The sequence below is a fragment of the Sphaeramia orbicularis genome, chromosome 19 (assembly GCF_902148855.1).
Source record: "Sphaeramia orbicularis chromosome 19, fSphaOr1.1, whole genome shotgun sequence".
NCBI classification, from domain to species: Eukaryota; Metazoa; Chordata; class Actinopteri; order Kurtiformes; family Apogonidae; genus Sphaeramia; species Sphaeramia orbicularis.
In genome coordinates, this window is record NC_043975.1 from 27251476 (window position 1) to 27275792 (window position 24317).

Here is a 24317-nt window from a genome sequence, read left to right on the forward strand (position 1 = left end):
TATTTACTTGTGTATCAGTGGTGGAATGTAACTACTACTGTTAACCCTTAAGACCCAAACATTCACTGGCAATCAAAATCATCAACTGATATAAATTGTTAAATACCTGTTGATCCACTAATCATGTAAATAACTGATATAAAATACAGTTTGTCGTCTTTTCATGGTCATCATATATGACCCATTTGGACATTCAGAGAATCCATAGTGAACGTGGAAACACTATCATCTTCTACAACATTGATTCACCAGTAAAACCCATGGAGTTTGATTAATAACAGTGGATGGAGACACTTGGTTCATGTTCAGTTAATGATATATTTTGCTGAAAAAAGTCAGTTTTTCTTCAGTTTTCTCTGGTTCTGATACAAAACGCCTCAACTTTAATATGAGCATTTATGAAAATCTAAAATTAAATAAAGAAAAATACATGATTTTCCCTGATAAAAGCAAAATACAGAGGATAATATTATGATAAAGGGTAATAAATCACTTAAGAAATATCAAATAGAAAGAAAAAAAAATCATTTCTGAACCATCACAAAAGTCACACTGGCTCTTTATGGGTTAAGACCAACTTTGAGGTTTCTTATCTTGAGTATTTCCGTGATATGCCACATTATACTTCCTCTCTACTACATTTCAGATGCAGATATTATACTTTTTACAATAATACTGTACATTTGATTCAGGTTACAAGTGGTTGGTCTGGGAAAATGTTCCTCCTTGAACTAAATATACTTGAATTAGTCAGATTACATGTAGGTTAAACTACACAACAATATGATGTAGTTAAAATAATCTCAACCTTACACATCTACAGCACTAAAATGCAACTTACACATGATATACTGTATAAAACACAGACAGACTGTATGATGACTACTTTATTTACTTTTATTTTGCTGATAACCCTTACTTAATTCTGTGAATGTAGATTTTAGTGTTTTAGGGCTTATGCTGTATATAGTATTTCTACTGTAATCAGTGACTGTCCTTCATATACCTTTAGAAAAACAGCCAAACACAGGCATATACACACCACTTTTAACATCCATTAATGCACAAGTGGTGTCCCATATGACGCACAGATTCCAGCACACAGACAGACACATCAGCTGCACTATTAATAACAGAGAACTGGGCTAGTCGACAGGAGACTCCCACTCAAGGGTGACACACAGCTAAAATTCTCTCTTCATCCTCCCCATATCTTATCTGTTTCTGTTTTATAATCGACTGCACCTCTCCCGCTGTCGTCGTAGTTACCGAAAGTGACTCAAGCGTACATCATAAGGTCAGCCAAAGCATGGAGTCATCAACGCCGACTGAGTCCGTGGAGGAATGTTCAGGGGTTACTTAGTAGTGGTGATTTGCTACAAAGCTCAGAGCTGAGACAGAAATACAATAAGCCATGTGGGAATTTGAGTCTTGTTCTTTTATAAACTTGGGTAATAACAGCCAAAGCTTTAATAATAATCTCTAATCATCTGCGGCTGATTTCCTGTCACCATTACATGCGTTATTTCTGGTTAGTTTTAGTTTATTCTCATAATGCTAACAATTTCAGATGTAAAAAGTTGCTAACAAACATGGACCAAAGTGATCTAAATACAGCTCTGGAAAAAATTAAGAGACCACTGCAATTTCCTCTGAATTCAGCATGTCTGAAGTGTAGTGGGAAACGACATATTGGTTAAGGTATTTTTAGTGGCTTGCAAAAAACTATTACGAAGAACTGGGGAAAGACAGAACCACCAACAAAGGACCAGTGGATCACAATTATTGAAGGAATATATACAATGGAAAAAATAACTCACAAACTGTGACTGCAAGAAACACAAATGGACAAAAAATGGAATAAAAATGGTGGAAGGACTGAATAATGTGAATGTAGTGTCGTGTAGTGTACCCAAGCTAGGTTTGTTTGTTCTTTTTTTTTTGTTGTTGTTTTTGGTGATTGTGTTTATAAAATTTCAATAAAAACTTAAGTGAAAAAAAAAAGAAAAAAAAGAAATCAGCATGTCTGCATGTGTAACAGCCATTCTATTCTTGTGTCTGTTAAATTCCAACACAATCACACCTTATTCTACTGAATAAACACCTGATCCATGTCTTATTTAAGAAGGAGAAGTTGAAAAACTAACACTATCTTCTTACAATAGACAAAAACAGTGCTAGTAGTATCGCAAAAGTAATTGGAATCCAAAAGTAACTATTGAAAACTACTGGACTTCTGCTCTGACAATGTTCCCAAACTCTGAGGACTGGTTCTTCTATCAGGACAATGCTCCTGGCCTCAGCTAGGTCAGTAAAGGTGTGGATGACGGACCACTAGATGAAGACCCTGTCATAGCCAGCCCAATCTCCAGACCTGAACCCACTTTGAAAACTTCTGGAGGAACATGGACGGTCACAAGCCATGGAACATGTCTGAGCTTCTTGAATTTCTCTGCCAGGAGCTGCATAAAGTCATCCAACAGCAATGGAGAAGAGACAAGACATGTGAAAGCTGTCACTGAAAATCAGGGTTATTCCACCAAATACTAATGTCTGATTTTCCCAAGTTACAACATTAGTATTGTGTTGTTTAGAAATGAATAAGAACTGGTTTTCTTTGCATTATATGAAGTCTGAAAACACTGCATCTTTTTGTTATTTTGACCACGTGTTGTGTTCTGCAAATACATGCTCTAAATAACAATATTATATTTGAAATTTGGGAGAAATGTTGTCAGTAGTTTAGAGAATAAAACACAAATGTTCATTTTACTCAAACACATGCCTATAAATGGTAAAATCAGAGAAATTGATAATTTTGCAGTGGTCTCTAATTTTTTTCCCAGAGCTGTACATGTAGAAAGCAACACATCATCAGACGCGTGACATTCTGAAAAAGGGCACAGAACATACTGAACAGAAGAGAAAATCAATGGTGTTGGGTGGCTGAATGTGGATCTGATCAATCAAGTTGGATGGATGAAGCTGGTGGGTCAATAAGCCCTGTTTGGTTCTGCAGCTGCATCAGTCAGACTGTATAAACTAAGATAAACAAGTGCTTGTATTCCATATTAACCCATAAAGACCCAAACATCCACCACTGACCAAAACCATCTACTGATGTAAACTGTTTAATACCTGTTGATCCACTAATCCTATCAATACATGTAAATAATCGGTGTAAAATACAGTTTGTCATCTTTTCGTGGTCATCAGATATGACCCATTTGGACGTTCAGAGGCCCTGTAGTTACCGTGGAAACACCGTCATCTTCTACAGCATTGATTCACCAGTAAAACCCATGAAGTTTGATAAACGACAGTGGATGGAGACACTTGGTTTATGTTCAGTTAATGATAGATTTTACTAAAAAAGTCACAGTTCTTTAGTTTTCTCTATTTCTGATATAATAACCCTCAACTATATGGCCTAATGAACCAAAACAAAAAAAAGTAAGCCTAAACAGAGCTACTTAAAATATACCTGACCCTAAACCCCACATGGCTGATATACAAATCATGTAAACTCTTTATTTCTGTGGATAAAGCCCCATTTCTGACTGTTACATTATGTGAGAATACTGGAACATGCTGATTACAATAGGCCTCAGGAAAAGGAAATGAATCATTGTTAGGTAGATAGGCAAATATTTTTAAAATGTATTTGTAGTTATTTAGAACATTTGAATTATTAAAAATTATAATGTAACTGGTGTCTCTTATTACATGTTTGAGGGCCCCCATTTATAAGCTGAGGACTGCCTCTGGGGTGTCCTATTACAAAATGTATGTTGTAAATGAATTGTTGATCTTTATCGTTTGTAATAATTTTGTAATAAATTGATTGATGAATTGAACTTTAATCTGAGCTTTTATGAACATCTACATGATCAGATATAGGAAAATACCTGATTTATACTTAAAAATGCAAAATACAGAACATAATTGAGAATAAATGGTGATAAATCAGTTAAGAAAGGTTAAAAATAGAGAAAAATTCATTTGGGAACTGCCATAAAAGTAGCACTGGGTCATTTGGATCATTTAACATAAATATTTAACAAAACAAACAAACTTACAAACATTTTCCTACAGAATTTATTACTGCAACTTAAACTGCAACTCATTATATCCAAACCTATGTGCAAAATATAATATTTTCACACGTTTAGATGTAAGCTCATGATGAAAAAAAAAAAAAAGTAGAAATATGTATTTAAAAAATGATATGTTTTCAGCTGAAAAATTGCACATACAATGCAATTTTCCAGGATAACTAAATATATAATAATAAATATCCCCTAACATGTCTACTTTACTGCAGGACATGGATATTTTCTTACGTTGAGACTTGTGTGTGAAGGACACTTCTCAGTCCATCACCTTTTTATTAGTTGTTTTCAGCTTCAGTACACAACAATATGAATAGAAATGTTCTTTCAGATGTCTTTTATGAAATGAAAAAAAGGCATAAACATTAGCACTTGGTCTCATTTGGTCAGAACGCTGTATTTCCTACTAACAAAAATGTAAAATACAACCACTGAGGGACACATGAGCTTGAAGTCATCGAGTTTAACATCCTGATTGTGTAATGAGCCCTTGTTCTCAGCTCTCGCTCACAGATGGCTCTGTGTTCTTTGTGGACCATTTCATACAAAAAGTGCGAAGTGTGAAATCATGTGGCAAGTTCTGTCACACTCATATTGGTACACTTTCTGTGACAACACACATTTATCTCTGTTTCTTTAGTTTTGAAATCCACTGAATACCACTTAGAATCCACAAACTACAGTTAGTTCTACTGATTAAAATGAATGAGCCAAAGCTGTTTATCTGGAGTAACTTGACAGACACGAGCTTTACAAGACCCACGATCTAAAATTAGGAAAAAAAAAAAAAGGAGAGTGAGTGGAAAACATGCGTGGTAACATTGTGCGTTGATGGCAGCAGTAATAAATGGAGTATTTCTGTTTTCCTCAGTGGTGCATGGTGTTACTTCCCTGACTCCCATGAAAAAAAAAAGTAGCAGATGAATTAGAATTTTCAACCATGTGCAGCAGTGACACAAAAACCCCTAAATGCGTCATCATTCTTTTAGATATTAAAACTGAAAAAAAGTGGAAATAGAGGAGAAAAATTTAGCATTCTACATTATTTAGTCTGACTTCTTCTCCCTTATTTAATCATTATTTTTAATCTTCCTTATTTGTTTGAATCTATATTTTAATTAAATTAAGTTTCCTTTTGTATTATGGTAATTCATTTTGAATCCCTGCTGCTCAAAATAATATTAATTATTAATTACTGATTTTATTTATTTATTTCCTGATCAAACCAATTAGGTTAGATCAGATTAGATTAGATTAGATTAGATTATTTTAGATTAGATTAGATAGAATAAAATTTTATTTGTAAAAAGACATCTCATGGCATTTTACATATAGAGCCAGTTGGAACCAGACGCTCATCCCAATTTACAGAAACCCAACAGAATTTTCCAGGAGCAAACACTTGTGACTGGAGACAGTGGAAGGACAAACTTCCTTTTAACAGGCAGAAAACTCAAACAGACCCTGACTCCTGGAGGATGGACGTCTGCCTTGACCAGTTAGAGTTAGAGTTAAGGGTGTCCACTTGCGTTACATGCAGAATTTGGCCATTTAAACACAAATAAATCATGACTGATTTTGCTACATTTTTGTGAAACACTGCCTTGCATAATTAGTTTGATTCCCAAAATGTACCCGTGAGAGAATAAAAAGATATTCCAAAAAATAGTACTATGAAATTTTCGTGTCCTTATTACTGTTACATGCAGATTTTTGTATAAAAATAATATTTAAAAAAAAATATAAAAATGTGTTTTATCTGAAAAATAGCTTCTCTTTTATCCCAGTAAATATTTATTTGTAAAATAGACCCAAAGTGCTTCCAAACTTGCTTCACAACATTAGTCTACATCTGATTTGAATTTTTAGCCGCCATGTCCTGGTTTTAGGGACCAGTTTCATAGAAGCACCCATTTGGGAACAGAGACAAATGTCACATGGGGTCCTTATGGGTTCAACTCATCTTTCACATATAAAAATGTATTTGCTGCATTTTTTGAGTGAATTTAATGGAATGTAAGAGGTCATGAAGGCATGTACCAGCAGTGCATCGACTGCAAAGAGATGAAATAGAAACTTATTGATGTATCTTAAGTGCATAGTTGTAAACAGGTGATATTATGTTTGTTCTTTTCATATTTTCTGTCTGTGTATACTCCACACAAATCCACACATGTATATTTACAGTACCACCCACTGCTGGATTCCCTGTTGGGGAAATATGCAAAGTGTTATGTAAAACACTGAGGCATAAGTGTTCAACGTAAATTTGGACATGACTGAGTGAAAGCTGAGTCTTTGAATGCCTCATTATCTGGATCACACACACTGCGCAAATTTCTGTGTCTTTACCTCTGATGCTTTTAAGTTTGCAAACACTGCAGTGACATTCGACTTCACACGAGGCAGCCAACTGGTTTGTATGCAGACGGAGTATCTTCTTCACTTAGCAGGAGATTTGTAATGCACACTCAGCAGAAGATGTGGAGGAAAGCTGGGAGGGGGCGGTTGGGTTGGAGGGAGATGTGATCTATATTTGGTGTGATACGACGGTGATGTAGCAAAAAGCACAGTTAACACCCACGAACTGAGCGCAGGAGAAGGAGAGCAGAAATGTTTTCAGATCTATTATAAACTGCTGCTGAGGGGCACCTGTTTTTCTCATTTGGACACAAGAAAGACGTGTTTATTCACCCGCATACACACACATACACACACATACACATATATACACACACACATACACACATCAGGGCTGCCTCACACAGGCTCAAGCAAAACCAGCAGCAGTTGGCACAAGACATATGCTGTTGTCAGTGGTCACACAATGACACACACACACACACACGCACACACACACACACACCTACACACACACACACACACACACACACACACACACAAATCTTTTCTCTGTAATGCAGGTTACATTTACCCTGTGTACACAAGTGCATTCAAATCAATACAAAAACAAAAGTAGGCAAAATAATATGCAAATATTTCATGTAAAGCATGTTATTCTGTGTTTTCTTTAAAACTATAAATGAATCCACGTGTGATCAAAAGCTCCACTGCACGGTTTATATCATGGAAATAACACAGCATGACCTCCATCTAACAGTGACTGTAAACCGGATACTTTTTTTTTTTTTTAAATTAAACATAGACATATAGTCATCTTTTAAGAGTAGTTTGGTCCAATGTATGTATATGTCCACAAACTTAACGGAAATATTTTCCTTCAAAAGGTTTCCTATGGACTGTTGTATTCTAACACACATTGATTTTTTCCTCATTGCAGAGAAAATTTATCTCTCAGAGCTTTAAGTGATTACCGTTTCCCTCCAGCAGGGTGAGGAGCTGGAGTTTTTGTCTGTAATGATGCTTGCTGATAATAAGCTTCAGGTCTGTTTATGTTTCTTACTGTCGCAATACAGATCAGCCCAACATGCCGTCACATATTATTATGTACCTCACAGACATCAATGATAACACTCAGAAAAGGAGAAGGAATGCAGTTAATCATACTGCAAGTTGCCTGGCCACATACTGAACATAGCTGCACTCATTGTCAGGCTCAAATCTGTCACTGGCTTGTTTTTTGGTATATTTTTTCTGCCTGTCACCGCGTAGGCATGTCTTCAACGTAAGACTGCCCACGTATTTTCTAACTGAATACAAGGAACTGCTCAGTCAAGGAAGCAATGGAGTAAAAATCGAATTATAGTTCAGGAATGTTAGAACCATTAGATTTAATGATTCTGTCACCATGACTTCGACTCTGAGTGGTGTTTAAAGCAACATGTTGGTAGTCGGTGTTGAGGAAAAGACTTTGCAAATTTGCAAACTGGGTGCTTCTATGAAACTGGGTAAATGTTGGTACCTGGCATAAAAGATAAATTTAGACGTATTCCCCCCCAGGATGTACCTAATGATGACCTCAAATAATTCAAAAAAAATTATACTCTTGCTCTGAGCTTTCCCAAAATTAATGAATTTTTAATAAAATATTGGGGCCAAAAATAGGACCAAAATTGGGACAGTAAAAGCTACCTAGGTGTCAGTGCATTTGATTTGGAAAACATGGCTGTAAATTGTCTTATATACTGCTATAAATAAAGACACTGTGTTAAATTTGATGATCCTGGTGGTTTTTCTAATCCAGACATGTGGGTTTTACATGAATCTCAGTCTCATTCCAGGTTTTGTATGTAACCCATTGTGTCCACTTGCGTTACATGCAGAACCTGCCCACTTAAATGCATATGAATCACGAATGATTTTGCAACAGCGGTCATTTTTGTGAAACACTCTACCTTGCATAATTAGTTCAATTCCCAAAATATACCTGTGAGAGAATAAAAGGATATTCAAAAAAATAGTAGCGCGTAATTTTTGTGTCCTTTAGACTGTGTTACATGCAGATTTTTGTATTAAATAGAATATAAAATAATATAAAAATGTGTTTTATCTGAAAAATACTTTCTTTTTTATCTCAGTAAGTATTTATTTTTAAAATAGACTCAAAGTGCTTCCAAACTTGCTTCATAACATTAATCTAGGATAGTAGGTTTGAATTTTTAGCCCCCATGTCCTGTTTTTAGGGACAAGTTTCATAGAAGCACATGGTAAATTCAAAAGTTATTGGATCAAAAGAGAAAAAAACTGAAGAAAAGGTGACTTTTTCATTAAAATATATCATTATCTGAACATAAACCCAGTGCGTCCATTCACAGCCATTGATCCAACTCCATGGGTTTTACTGGTGAATCAATGTTGTAGAAGATCATGGTGTCTCCATGTTCACTATGGAGCCTCTGAACGTCCAAATGGGTCATATCTGATGGCCATGAAAAGATGAGAAACTGTATTTTACACCAATTATTTACATGTGGTGATAGGATTAGTGGATCAACAGTTTAGATCAATAGATGCTTTTGTTCGACAGTGGACGTTTGGGATTTTATGGGTTAAAAAAAGAGCTAAAAGAAAAAAAATCAAACCTGTGAACACCTGTGATGTCTGATCAGCATTTCATTTCCATCTCAGTAGCCTAGTTATTTTTCTTGGCGGTTTTATACTATATTTATTGTATTAGTAATGTATTGTATGATGTACACTTGTATATAGTAGTTTGTTGTATACACTGTATTGTCTTGTTTGTATGTTTAGTCTGAGGACTATGGATAGAAAATAGCTCCCAGCTAAATTTGGCAAATTTACACATGGTAATGTTTTTTTTATTTGTACTGAGTGGTCATTAATATGCACTGTTCTCATCAAATAAACAAAAAAAATAGAATAGAATAGAATAGAATAGAATAGAATTATAGCAAAATATGAAACTTAAAAATCACATGATACAAAAAAATTGCACCCAATCAAGGGAATACTTCTTTTCAGGCTTCCTCTCATGCCAAAATAAATAAATAAATCCAACTATTCATGGAACATGTGAGGTATGAAATCTGCCGTCCAGTCACTAAACCAGATAAAAGATAACTTTTCAAGCAGGATCCAACAACTTCTCTGATCTATTGTTTGTAAACAGTAACAATGAACCCTTGATTATGGCTTAATCTTCTGTAACCAGTTAATATTTTGGAGGGTTGTGGGGGGGGCTGGAGCCTATCCCATCATGGGGGTCAATCCATTTGTTGCAGTAATTATCGCTTGATTTCTTATTGTGTGACACATTGATGTCCAGATACAAAACATGAAAAACTGGACTATTTAACCCATAAGGACCCAGTGTGACATTTGTGGCAGTTCCAAAATGAATTTTTCTCTATATTTAACCATCCTTAAGTGGTTTATCACTTATTTATTGTAATATTATCTTCTGTATTTTGTGCTTTTTTTTTTGTGAAAATCTGGTATTTTCCGACATTTAACTTACTAATCATAAAGATATTCATAAAAGCTCAGAGTAAAGTTGAGGGTTATACTATCAATATTAGAGAAAACTGAAGAAAAAGTTACTGTTTCATCAAAATCTATCATTATCTGAACATAAACCCAGTGTCTCCATCCACTGTCATTGATCCAACTCCTTGGGTTTTACTGGTGAATCAATGCTGTAGAAGATGATGGTGTTTCCATGGCAACTACAGAGCCTCTGAATGTCCCAATGGGTCAAATGTGATGACCATGAAAAGATGACGAACTATTTTACACCAATTATTTACATGGATCAACAAGAATTAAACAGTTGATATCACTAGATAATTTTGGTAGATGGTGGATGTTCGGGTCTCTATGGGTTAAAAGAAAGGCCTAAAACTGGGGTTGGACCAGAAAAAGGTAGATGAACCTCTTGAATCACAATGCAAACATAAATGAACTGCCACAGAAACACTGGGGTTCATTTTGTCGCTGCATTTCCAGGGATATTTCAGTGTCTGGGAGTGAAATGTGTTGCATTGCACTAAAATGTTTTACTAGTGCTTTTTCTTATTCACTTCAGTAATTTTAAGATATGTCCTGTGGATAAGGTCCATACTAGTCTGTTTTACCTTTCACTTTTGAGCTTTTCTCTTTGTCAACTTTGTCAAAGTGCAATAAGAAGCATGTAAACAAATCTGACTTAAGTCATAATTCTTCCTTCTCCGGACCACAGAGTGAGTGTAATGCTGCAGTAAGCCCTAGTATAAAGGACCTCTTATGTATCTTTCCATAGTGGCATTGTGTACCTTGCACTGCGATAAGCCTGTCCTGAGGACGTGCACATTTCCAACATATTCAAAATTCTTTTGTTTCTTTGTATTGTTTTAGCTTCTGTGTGTCTTTGTCAAAGTAAACATGTGGCTTAAGCTGCCACACAAAGTTGTTCACATCACAACTTACCAGTAAAGCACTGAAGCGCTCTTCCAGTTCATCCTCAGGTGGGATGGGGAGTTTGACTCCTGTTGATTGTTTCTGAGGGCCGGTAGAGCCCGGGGGGGCCGAAGGTGTCTTACCATCCTTCCCCTGAGGTAGCTCCAAGCCTCCTGCTGCATTCCCCATGACTGTGTATCCGATCCAAAACAATGCTCACACACAAAGTAAAAGTCTGAAAATCAACCTTAGCAAAAAAAAAACAAAAAAAAAACAAAAACCCTGTGGTCAAATTCTGACTACTTCTTCAAAAATACAGAGTGTAAGACTCTGCACTGCACTGGCCTGTGACCTTTATTTCCTTCCATGACCCCAGTCTTTTGGTTCATTTTAAAGTAGCACATGTCAGTCATCCATTCTCTCAAACAACAGCAGGATGAAGTTCACCCCAGTCTTTGAAAGAGCCAGGCCTCACATAGATCCTGATGCTTTATGAAACCCTAGAAAGAGAGAAAGGGATATCCTCAGAGGGCGAGTGACAGACAGAGTGACAGCTGAATGAGTGAAAGAGAAAAGGGGAGGAGACAGATTTCAGAGCCTAAAGCTGGTGCACAAGACAAGGCTGTAATAAGCACAGAGGATTGAACATTAAACTTATCACATATATCTTTCTTCTACAAGGTTAAGGGGGGGGGGGAACTCTATAAAGACAAAGCCCCCTAGTCCAGAAGCTGCAGTGGTCTTAGGTAAGGAGACTTTGTTAAGCTTGCATGGAGCCTATAGAAGTCTTCCATCTGCTGATATCTGCGTTGGATGCTGAGAGTCACTGGGCATTTGATCTCCATATCCAGAGGAAAAGGTAGAGAGAGGGAAAAAAAAAAAAAAGCAGAGATCCAGCAGGCAGCAACTCTGTCTATCCGAAACAGGGACACACACACACAGAGAGAAGGCAGCAGTGGCATTAGTGCTCCAAAGCAAGAGAGGAGAGCAGACAGAGCGGAGCCATCTGGGTCCTAATGCCTCCATGTCCAGTCAACAGCACTTCCATTTTAAGTGTATTATTATGTTTATTCTGTTGTTTTACTTGGTATTTTTATGTCGCTGTTTTTAATTGTGCAGCTGTTTTTGTGTCTTTTTAATCTAATCTTGTATTTTAGTCTATTATTTTGCTTTTTTTATTTTTCTGTACGACACTGTTTTTAATTGTACATCTGTTTTTATGTCTTTAATCTATTCTTGTATTTTATTCTTTTATTTTGTTTTTTCCCCTGTAAGTCACTTTGGAAAAAAGTATCTACCAAATGCATAAATGTAAATACTGGATGGAGGAGTGGAGGGGGTAAAACCAGAGAAACAGGAAGCAGAAACTGAGCTATGACTCAGAAGAAGACTATGACAATGATGGTATCCCATGTTTAATACACATGTTAAAAGCTTAAATTATATGTTATTGATATGTTATTGTATTAACCCATGAAGACCTGTCAGTTCCCACATGATTTCACCTTTCTTAAATTATTTATCACCATTTATTCTAATATTATCCTCTGTATTTTGCATTTTTTTCTGTGAAAATCATGTATTTTCCTATATTTAATGTACTGATCGTGTAGATGTTCATACAAGCTCAGATTAAAGTTTGGGGTGATTATGTCAGAATCAGAGAAAACTGAAAAAAGGGCAAAAATATCAATAACTGAACGTAAAAACAAGTGTGTCCATCCACTGTCATTGATCAAACTCAATGGATTTTACTGGTGAATTATTATTGTAGAAGATGACGTCCAAATGGGTCATACCTGATGACCATGAAAAGATGACAAACTGCATTTTACACCAATTATTTACATAGAATAGAATAGAATAGAATAGAATAGAATAGAATAGAATAGAATAGAATAGAATAGAATGCCTTTATTGTCATTATACATATGTACAACAAAATTAAAAGAGACACCTCTCTTGTGGTGCGTATTGCAGAACAGTTTAAAAGAAAAAAAAGTGTAAAAATATATACAGAATAAAAACAAGCATGTCAACCAACCAAGAAATGGTAGAGATAAATATATATTGTAAACATGTATTGATAGGATTAGTGGATCAACAGGTATTAAACATTTCAGATCAGTAGATGACTTAGGTTGCCAGTTGCTTTTTGGGTCTTTATGGGTTAATTATGTAAACATGTCAGTTAGAACGGAATATTATTGAGTTTTCTGTTGGTCAAACATGAAAAAGCAGGGCTGATAGTTGAGTCCTTTTCACAGTGAAATGAATGCAGCAGTAGTTGTTGTACATTCTGTTGAAGGCTGATTTGCCTTTGCAGAGACAACAAACAGTAAAACCTTGGCAGCTCACATAACCAGATCCGTCTGCGATCAAAGCCTTATTCATACCAGGTTATTACGTCACCAAAAACTCATAATACCCTGCATCCAAACAAACCACGATTGTAACGCAAAGCACTAATTGTAAAAAGAGGATCATACGCCTAATCAGAGTCATAAGTTGCGGTGCAGGAATGATGTAAGGTTTTACTAAAAGACGCCTGTGCTAGTAAGGAGGTTGTTGGCTACAGAATGACTCGAGTGTTACTGGAAGGTGGAAGAGGCTGTTAATAAATAACGAGTGTCATGATGATACCTTTATGTCTGGCCACACCTGGTCGGCAGCACATAGCGACGATATAAAGCAGATGCCAGGTAATGAAGCATGACACACTCACAGGAGGAACTTTGCTCATTTGGTTTACATTAAATTAGAATAAACCTAAATGTGATGACCACCTCTGTTATCTGACACTGCAGATCGAGGATCGCCTTCCACACCGGACAAACTGAGCATCTACCTGTACTGTAAAACCTGTTTAAATTACTGTCTACGTTTGCAGTGCTATATACTGTAGAGTTATACATTTATTTTATGACTAATTATTTCTTTTTCCCTTTCATTTTTGATTGTCCTCTAAATGACTTTAAAAATTGAAACACACATGAATCCACCTTTAAAACAGTTATGCTTTGTCATTTGTATATTTTTTTATGTCATTTATACTGAGTTTTGTTACTGTTTAGGCTGAGTGTCAGTTTATATAGATGTCAGAAGTAAGTGTGCTCTGTTGGTTCCATTTTTTTTTTTTTTTTTTCAAGTAAAATATCCGCGTTATGTAAGAGTGGAACAAGTTGTATGCTTAAAATTATGTTAGGCCATCATACACAGACTGAACAACAGTGCATCTGCATTAGGCTGACATCTAGTGCTCAAAAAAAGAAAATACCATAGTAGGACTCTTCTGTTTCCCCATTTTGGACCTGGAATATTCAGGAATTAACAGTGATGTTGATTTTTAAAAGACTGAATGGTTGATTTTAGGAAACATCATTAAAGGAGCTATAAGTAATATTTCTGCTTTGAAATACTCCAACATTAGCTAAAAGTTTCATCACAGGGCAGAGGAAAACAGGACATCAGAAGGTGCAAAGATCCCAATGTAGAGATATGAACTGAATATATTCATCTCCACGGTCTAATGCACAGGTGTCAAACATGTGGCCTGGGGGCCAAATCCGGCCCGCCAAAGGGTCCAATCTGGCCCCTGGGATGAATTTGTGAAATTCAAAACTTACACTAAGATATTAACAATCCTTTTAGTTCAGTTTCCACATTCAGACCAATTCAATCTCAAGTGGGCAGGATTCAGTAAAATACTTTCATAATAACATATAAATAATGACAACTCTAAACTTTTCCCTTTGTAAATGTAAATATTTTCATGTATTTACATTAAAAGTATAATTTCATAAAAAAATGTAAATAACCTGAACAAATATGAACAACCTGAAATGTCTTAAGAGAAGTACAATTTTAACAATTTTCTCCCTGTTACTAAATGTTTTTGTGTATTTGTAAATCCACTGTGATCTGTAAGTTATAATGTACGTGTAAATGATAAACCGAGGCATAACATTGTGCAAATTACACTTATTTTTTTTCAGTTTTTTCCTGTTATTCATGTCTTTTGAAAAGATAGTTTGCAGATGTAAACTTTTTCATAATGTAAATCAACTTTTTTTTGCTCTAAAACATAAAGAAAAGTTTGGAGTTGACATTATTTATATATAATTATGTTATTATTTTACAGGTTCAGCCCACTTCAGATCAAATTTAGCTGAATGTGGCCCCTGAACTAAAATGAGTTTGACACCCCTGGCCTAATGGATCTATATGAATAGAATAGAATAGAATAGAATAGAATAGAATAGAATAGAATAGAATAGAATAGAATAGAATAGAATAGGTCTTTGTTGTCACTGTTAGAGGAACAATGAAAATCAGTTTAGTGGCTCTGTTTCACTGTTTTCTGTTTTCAGGCCATGATGCCTTTAACCAAAGTGACAAGTTGGGGTGAAAACCACTAAGAGGGATCATAACTTTTACACTCAAAGAAAGTGACTCCGTGATAAAAGCTAAAAGCACTGGACACAGCTCTAAATGAAAAGAATGGAGCTTGATGCTGAAATGGCAGTGTTTTTTTTCAACACTTAGGCCTATGTAAAGTTATTATATGATGTTATTATCTAAAGATCTTTAGTGCAGCTATTGACAACAACACAAACTGAGCAGAAAACAAAACTGATTTGTAGTTTTACTGCTGCTATTTTCGGTCTAAAATCAGAGCTAAGCTAACAGAACTACAATGTAAACTATCAGCTCGTGCAGCACATGAGGATTATAAACAGTGTTATTTTGACTATTCCATTTTATAGAGAAAACCTGATTATATCATAGTGTGGATGTGTGTGGAAATTAAAAAACGAGCTTTATACTTTATTCAGTGAGTGATGTCGTCTGTGGCTATATAGTGTTGATTTATTGGCAGCCACAGGGGTGTTCTGGTGTGTGACTTCCACCTGCTGTTGAAAGTTTGGAATATCAATATTACATTTAACCCCATGCAAACAGAGATATAAAAAATAGATTTCAAAAAGAAGAAGTCACAAGTTATAAAAGTTATATAGTTTATTCTTACAAAAACTGAATACACAAATATAAAAAACTGCCTTTGTAACAACAATGAAATGTACAATAATAAGCAATAATAATAATAATGATAATAAAAGAAGTGGAGGAAAAGGAGAAAGAGGCAGTAGTTACAGGTACAAACATAACCAAATAAAATGAATATATGCTATTTAAACCTCATATATGAATAATTTATTTATGTGTACTATGTGTAAACAGCCTAGTAACCTAGGCAAAGGCACTAAATGTGGCTCACCAGTACCAGCATGTGAATTTCACAAGGCCAAACATTAACTCTCTGTGACAGAACATTTTCACTTCCCTGAGGTAAAACCCGGATCGTGTCAGTTTGATGACAACATTTGTGTTTGTGGTTATCCTTACAAAAGCCTGTCAGGCCTATCAGACACCACAGTGAGTGCCTAACATCTGCTTTTTGTCACCTGATACATGAACAGCAACTCCTGACTAAAGTAAGGAAGTCTTACCAAATACTGCATGTGACTGAGTTTTGGATCCATTCTTGTAACTCTGGATCAGTGATTAGCACATATGTAGACAGCTTATTGTCAGTTTTAAGAAAACAGAAAGTACATTTAGAGCTGCACTAATCTATCAAAAAGGGCATTTGCTATTTATTCCCCTTCACCTTTACATAGCATTAAAGCCATTTGATTGTCATGTGTTAATCTAACCTATAATATCAGTTGTTTTGTGGTACACTTTTATTTTCATTCTATTGTTTTCATGGTAACAACACAGTGGAGGGTTTCAATGTTTTCCTTGGAAATTGGTGGAGACCAAAACAGATCACATGGTTGCCAGTCTGAGACACAACTTGATGAGAAAGCTATATTGCTAACATGCAAGGACTTAATAAATAATAGTAATAAAAACCGAAACCAAAGATATTACACAGCGTAAATGTAATTTGTGTTAAAGATTGTTGTGCTTTATTGTCGTTCCTCAGTGGGAAGTGGGTTGTTTTGGGTAGTTTCCCTTCTCAAATCCTTATTTTTTCGGTTTAGGCAATAAAAATGCTTTGGTTTGGGCTCGAGGAAACATTATGAGACATTATGAGCGACTTTTTAATTAACCCAACTAAATGCTGTCAGTGCCCAAAACAAAACATCCAGATCATTACTGACACAAGTGGTAAAAAAAACAAAACATAACATAACATAAATAGCAAGAAATGTAGATATTACATATGCATGTTTAGTTTTCAAACACTGACATTATATACATCTGTCATTTACATAAACACGCGGGAAACTAGGTGTGACGGATGCCTCTACTGCCCTCAAGTGGCCAAAACATACCATAAAATAAAGAAACTCCACGTGTTGTAGTCCACGGCAAGAAATATCGCTTGGTGAGTGGAAACTAAAACTTGAAATTGGTAAAATGTCGGTCAGAGGATGTCGGAGAACAAGGTGATACCACTGTGAGACCAGGTGGAGAAGGAGATATGGAAGTAGAGCTGGTTGTTCCGGGCGCCAGTTGAGGCCCGCATGGACAGCCTGCGTCATGGATGAGCTTTAGTACATCATTTCGGAAGCGCACACCTACCAGAGCGTAAAGGATTGGGTTTAGGCAACAGCGCATGTATGCTAACGTACAGGTGACATATTCCAAAAGGAGGCCGCAAAATGGACCTGTCATTTTGTGTAAGAGCACCACAGTGTAAGGCAGCTGGAAGACCAGGAAAACAAACACCAGAGCTACCATCAACTTCAACGTACGCTGTCGGTGCAAGGTACCCCGCCGAAATCCACGTCCCTCCCACAGAACTTTAGCAATCAAAGAGTAGCAAGTCACCATTACTATTAAAGACAAGCAGAAGATACTTATAATGGCTCCATTGGTGGCCATTTTGACCCCTCCACTTATCTTCATAACACAGTGCGTGTCATTGTCAATCCCCGAGACGGACACTCCAGAAAACAGGATTTCAGGAAGGCTGAGGAGCACGGCAACAAACCACACGCATACAGCAGCGATCTTTCCACCTGTCAATATCTGGGTGCGCAACCTGAGCATCTCTTGGGCTCGTGCGACCACCATGTAGCGGTCAACGCTGATGCAGGCCAGCAGCAGTAACCCGCTGTAGGTGTTGATAGCGTAGCATGCACGCGTGGCTTTGCAGAGGAGACTCGGGAAGATCCATCCAAGGTGAGTGTCGGTGGCCTGCAGAGGAAGTGTGAGCAGCAGGAGGAGGTCAGCCAGCGCCAGGTGCAACAGGAAGACGTCGGTCATGGAGCGAAGGCGAAAGCGGCGGTAGAGGGAAAAGGTGGCGATTACCAGGCCGTTTCCCATTACTCCCAGGATGAAGATCACACAGAAAACGCAGGTCTGGAACATCCTGATGGTGAATGCCTGCTCATCAGCCTCACACCAGCCACCAAAGTCCGATAGGTTGTGGAAATCAGAGGTGTTGTCATAGTCGTCGAAGTTGAAACCGAGGTTGAGGAAATCAGAGGTGTTGTCATAGTAATCGTAGCTGAAACCGTCATCATTCGGGGTGGTATAGTCCATTGCTGTTGGGGGACGGATGAACATTAATTAGGTTTATTTGTTGGATTAACATAAATTGGAGTTACTTCAGGAAAATGTTCATTTGTTAGATGCAAATTACATCAATGACTGAACTTATAATATGTGTTTAACTTTATTTCCTGTCTTATTTATGGCAGAAAAAAGGCCGGGTGCAGACAGCAGAGGAGAGAAACAACTGAGCATAAGATATGAATGGAAAGCAACTTGTGATGATCAATGGCAAGATGTATGACTTAAGGTTTATCATTTAGAACCAGAGAAAAGAATCAAGTAAAGGACGTACTGTTGTCTTTTTTTCTTTTTTTTTTAACCGCACCCTTCTGAAGGGGAGGCAAGGGACATAGTTTTTGATTCGATTTGTTTGTTTGTTTGTTTACACTCAAGCAGCAAAACTATAGGTTGAATTCATACCAAAATGGGTTTATAGATTGCCAGTGTCCCAGAATAGATGTCATTAAATTTTGGGAAAAGTAGGTCAAAGTTTAAATGTTTTATGAATTTTTAAAATCTTTTTTTTTTTTTCCCATTTACTTACAATGGGCAAAATTTCATGTTTGTAGCAGCAAAACTATTTGTTGAATTCATATCAAACTGGGTTTAATAAATTGTCAGTGACCCAGAATAGATGATGGTTAAATTTTGGGAAAAGTAGGTCAAAGTTCAGATTTTGTACGAATTTTTTTTTTTTTTTTTTTATCCCATTTACTTATAATAGGCGACATTTCACATATTTATAAAAACATCAATTTTGTTTCAGTTTACTTCAAACTTGGCTCATATATAGAGGCAGCTGATATGCTGACATCACCACATGCATATACATGATGACATCAGCTGGATTGATGCCAAAATAAGCTACAATATGTGCGAGGGGCGGGGTTTGTTGTGCCTGGCACTACTTGTTTTTTTGGGGTTTTTTTTCTTCAGTTTAACAGTTTAGGAGACAAATAATATATGTAATTCTAAGTTACATGAGTCATATATAGTGAGACCATCTCCTGTCTTTTTGTGGGCAGACATGTGAATACAAATACTGTACTTGAGTATTTATCTGTCCTTTTACACAGTTATCAGTACTTTCTACAACTTTCATTTTCTAAACAGCCTTGTTATGTATTGTTTAGAAAAACTTTTTACTGTTAGTCTTTTAGTACAATTTAATTTTGTACTTATACTTGACTAAAGAAGCTAAATCATTGGATGTACTGTAATATTTTACACACACATGTACATTTGCCACCTTTGAATATGGGTAAATAATATAACAAGTGGTGCCAGGCACAACAGACCCCGCCCCTCGCACGTATTGTAGCTTATTTTGGCATCGATCCAGCTGATGTCATCATGTCTATGCATGTGCTGATGTCGGCATATCAATTGTGTCCATATACTGTATATGCCAAATTTGAAGCAACTGGAAGCAAGACTGATGTTTTTATAGACATGTGAAATATTGCCCATTATAAGTAAATGGGAGAAGAAAAAAGATTTCTAAAAATTTATAAAGAATTTGAACTTTGACTTACTTTTCCCAAAATGTAATGAAATCTATTTGGGTCACTGGCAATCTATAAACCCATTTGTGTATGAATTCAATCAATAGTTTTGGTGCTACAGACATGTGAAATTTTGCCGAATATAAGTAAATGGGGGAAAAAAAGATATAAAAAAAATTAATTAAAAAATTTTTAACTTTGACCTATTTTTCTCAAAATGTAGTGAGGTCTATTTTGGGTCACTGGCGATCTACCAGTGGTGGACCGTGCATTTCACACCTAGGCCTTCAGTGGTGCTCCGTCTGAATCAATCCACACCTCAATAATATTTTACGGCCATAAAAACCATCTTATTATGCAGAAATGCAGTATAAAGAGCAGTTGCATCGTAGATAGACAACTCGTGTAGCCACAATAAATGCCTTTACTGGATAAACAAACCCGGGGATAGAATCTACAAACCACATTTGGTAGGAATTCAACCAACAGTTTTGCTGCTAGAGTTCTAACAGTCAAACAAATAAAGAAACAAACCAAACCAAAAACAATACTTCCTTGCCTTCCCTTCAGGGGGCGGGGTAAGAAATACACAAGTAGTGAATAGAAACAGTCTAATACAGGAACACTATAATATAAGTTCTGTATCAACTTACAGGAAGTGCTTTGAAAAACACCCTAAACATGCTCAAAGTGAAAACTCTGAGTCATCATCATCTTCCAAGTGCTGCAGTTTTTTGTTTTTTGTTTTATATCAAAAAATGGAGAATTCTTATGAACACAAGCCTGGGTAGAATACAGCAGAAGACTGATATATACTGATATATAGATTTAAATCAAATGTCAGAGACCTGCAGCGCTCTCCTTCACTTTGAGTAAGCAGCTGTGGTATTTTACTCATTTTCCTCCCTGTTGCGTGACACTGCTGCCAGGTCGTTGGCACAGGGGAAATCGTGGGTAGCTCACAGGGCCACAGATCAGTCAGTGTCGCGTGCCAACGGCCTTATAGATACTTTCCACAATCACCTTTTTGTCATTTGATCTTTCGCTATGTGACTGTGTTACTGCTCATATTTCTTGCAAATTGCACTAGATTTTTTTCTTCTGTGATATTTTTTAATCTGCATGTAATCTTTATTGTCGGACACAGTTGATATGGAGTTTCCCTTCAAGGTAAGAAGCAAAAGCAAAGAGCGAAATATTCATATATTGTTTTTGATATATATATATATATATATATATATATATATATATATATATATAAAATTTCAAGTTAATATTATTGGAGTAGAAAAAAAAACTTTGTTGGTTCCCAGATGTGTACCGTATAATTACAAAAAAAAAAAAAAGAAACAACTATCTGTAACATATAGAGGCTCTAAGACAGTATCAGTATTTTGTTTGTAATTAAGTCGTTCATTAAATAATATTATATTAAAAAAGTGCTGAGTCACAGTTCGCCTCTAATCCTAAACTGTTAGGGAAGTTTGATTCTTATTTGATTATTTTTTTATTTAGGCAGGCGTTTAGCCCAGGGTGATGTTTTATGGGCTTGTGTAATTGTCGGTTTCTCTGTACTACTGTCTTTACTGTCATTTTATTCCAAACTGTAAAGCACTTTGGGATTTAATTTGTGAAAAGTGCTATATAAATAAAATTAACTTACTTCCTTACTTAGCTGATTTTAAAATAACATGCTTCAGATACTTTAAGTGCACAACCTAACCTCTGTTCATGGACATGAAATAAAATAAAAGAAATATGCAATGTCCTTGAGTGTAATTTGTGTAAAGTAATATTTTCAGATATTCATTGCAAGTCACTTCATTATCTTTTTATGGCTTGTATCTTATATCTTTTTTTCTATTGATTGTATCTTTTAATCTTTTATGCTTGTACTCCTATGTACCCGAACAAATGTACAAATGGAAAATAAACTTTATCTTTATTCATCAACTGTGAAAAGATGAAATCGATCAGAGAAGTAAAAACGCTGTAGTTAATTATATCCACATGCCTTGTTTCTGCACCCCGATGCCTTCTGTTTGTGTAATATATGAAACACAGATCGTTAAGATATCAGTTAAATAAAAACAACAACTTTAAGTGGCTTTCATTTGATTAATTCCATGCAGCTCACAGGATAAATTACAGAAATTTCATTAAATTTACCATTTTAAAATACTATTTAACACGACAATAGTGTCTTCACTTCTTCTACTCAGCTTAAACTTAATGTTTTCTGGATATTTTTCCCCCTGTGTAGTATCATTTATAGTATAAAGTGCTGCTGTATCATGCTATTACTCTTGTAGAATTCTTGTACAAAGATTCAAGATTTACAGTGGTACATCAAGAACTTATTCAAGCACATAAACCAAACTTAACCCCTGTGGAATTTAAGCTAAATTGAAAAGATAAACTACTTATCACTCAAGACTTTTACTTAATAGAGCTGTTGTGTAATCGTACTGCACCCTCTACTCGCTCAAGCCCCATCAGTTTGTCTCATGTTGGTTTTATGATTAATTACAAACCGTTGGAAACATTAAATCTCTTTATAAAAAAACAAACAAACAAAAAAAACTGTTCACCCATCTGTCAGTAAAGCTTCGCGTCTGGTTTCTTAAAATTTATGAAAGCTAATTGATTCATTACAAATGGGAATTCTTTGGCTTCAGCATTAGGTTGTATTTTACAATAAATTGTTGATCTTTTGCTCTACTTTAAACAGTTAACAGAATATAATACATCTGACTTCATTTCACTGTCGCTGAAAGATGAACAGTGTCTTTTTCTCCCATGAAAAATAAATACAAACACCATATTTTGCCATATTTAAAAATAACGTTTAAGGCTATAAATATACTTTATTTTATACTTTACATTTGTGTTGAATACTAAATACTGAAAATCACATAACAATATAAAAACACCAGCTGTTTTACTCTGAGTACTCATGAGTATTCATACAATTCGGAGCTGTATTTGAGTCATTTCTTCTTTTTTTTTTTTTTTTTTTTTACCTGTCTGTGCAACATTTCAGTCAGATGTTTGCATGTGGGAACCCATGAGCAGCTCTACTATATTAGGATCACATGCAAACAGCAAGTTCTTCTTTTACTGTAGCTGCTGAAGCAAAATAAACAGTCTTTTACAAGTGCTATGAAGTGCCCAAAAAAAGTTAATTTCCATAAAGTGGCACAAAAATAGTGGAAATAAATTAAATAACTTGTCATTTTCAGTGACTTGTTGAAGAGCATCTGACAGCTCAGATAACTCTTGTACGTATTACAATAGACTGTATGATTATGAGTCATATGTGGGCTGTGATGATGCCAGACGCCAAAGAATCTGCAGTGAAAAAGTACTCATTTCATCATTTAAATATTGTTAGTGCAGGCTTTGTTTCCTATATGTAACATGTGTCCAATGTACTTGCAAAATTCAATAAGTATGTCAGATCTACTCAGATTTTCTTACCTGTGATATTTGGGGTGACAAGCATTTCCCAGCTTCTGTGTCTGAGTGTTAGAAGAATCTGAGAAACTGGCACCGACTGTAAATATGCTTCGGGGCTCAGATGTAACCACCCCCAGCCAATGAAACCACCCCTGTGTTTTGCTGACCTTGCCTTACCCTTGTCTTGGTTGTTTGTTTCTCAAGAGCTCAGTCACAGATGTCAGCAGGATAAGACGATGCACAGAAGCCAGATCATCATCCTGAAACACTGACACCGATCATCTCGATTATCTATCTTTGTAAATCAGCATAACTGGAGTCACACTAATGCAAATTAACTGTTAGTGGAATTGCACATATATTTTATATTTATTAACCAAATTCCATCCAAAAAGTCGAGATGCTGTGTAAAAATAAAGAAAAACAGAAAGCAATGATTTGCAAAATTTCAAAAAAGACACATTTTAATTACAATAGAACTGTGAAAATGTACTATTTTAAGAAAAGTTAATGTTGAATTTGGGATTTTAATGTAAATGATGAGATATTCTGAGTCATATAATTCTGAAATTTTTCCACAATTTGTTGATACAGTTTTTCACAGATACCTCTTACCATCTTTACTGCTGAGTCTTCCTTTTTAAATTATTATTTTTATATGTAATCATATCACTGAACTGCTACAGATTAACCATATAATTTCATATAAAGGTGTTCCTCTTTTTAGCACCACTTATTTTTTTAGCATTTTCATGCCTCTTTCACAAATTTTTGGACACATATCGCTACCATCAAATTTTAAATTATTTTATTTTTTCTTAAAACAATACATTTAAACATTAGATATGTTTCT

The 24317-nt window shown here is 35.7% G+C and overlaps 2 protein-coding genes across 7 annotated transcripts in view; both read right to left on the reverse strand.

Annotated features, from left to right (window-relative positions):
• The window catches only part of LOC115410502 (formin-like protein 1), a 50128-nt gene extending 38316 nt beyond the window's left edge, over positions 1 to 11812 (reverse strand). For 3 of the 6 annotated variants that reach the window (XM_030122160.1, XM_030122155.1, XM_030122161.1), the window contains exon 1: positions 10959 to 11812. In XM_030122160.1, coding sequence (XP_029978020.1) covers positions 10959 to 11117 — 159 coding nt within the window. In that variant the 5' untranslated portion in view covers positions 11118 to 11812. The remainder of the gene's footprint in view (positions 1 to 10958) is intronic. The other 3 variants (XM_030122159.1, XM_030122156.1, XM_030122157.1) reach the window with 1 other exon arrangement.
• Positions 11813 to 16049: 4237 nt separating this feature from the next.
• Positions 16050 to 23531, reverse strand: LOC115439315 (C-C chemokine receptor type 7-like). Its single transcript, XM_030163142.1, has 2 exons — positions 23486 to 23531; positions 16050 to 18490 (listed from the first exon to the last, which is right to left on the reverse strand). The coding sequence occupies exons 1-2, from the start codon at positions 23508 to 23510 to the stop codon at positions 17337 to 17339; spliced, it is 1179 nt and encodes a 392-aa protein (XP_030019002.1). The 5' UTR covers positions 23511 to 23531; the 3' UTR covers positions 16050 to 17336.
• Between the last annotated feature and the right edge of the window lie 786 nt (positions 23532 to 24317).

What these genes read in the sequence shown, in the direction of transcription:
- LOC115439315 (XM_030163142.1), bottom strand. Translation starts at nt 23,510, where the DNA reads ATGCTTGTCACCCCAAATATCACAG. An exon ending in TGTCACCCCAAATATCACAG is followed by an intron (nt 18,491 to 23,485) that starts GTAAGAAAATCT and finishes GTCCCCCAACAG; the next exon opens with CAATGGACTATACCACCCCG.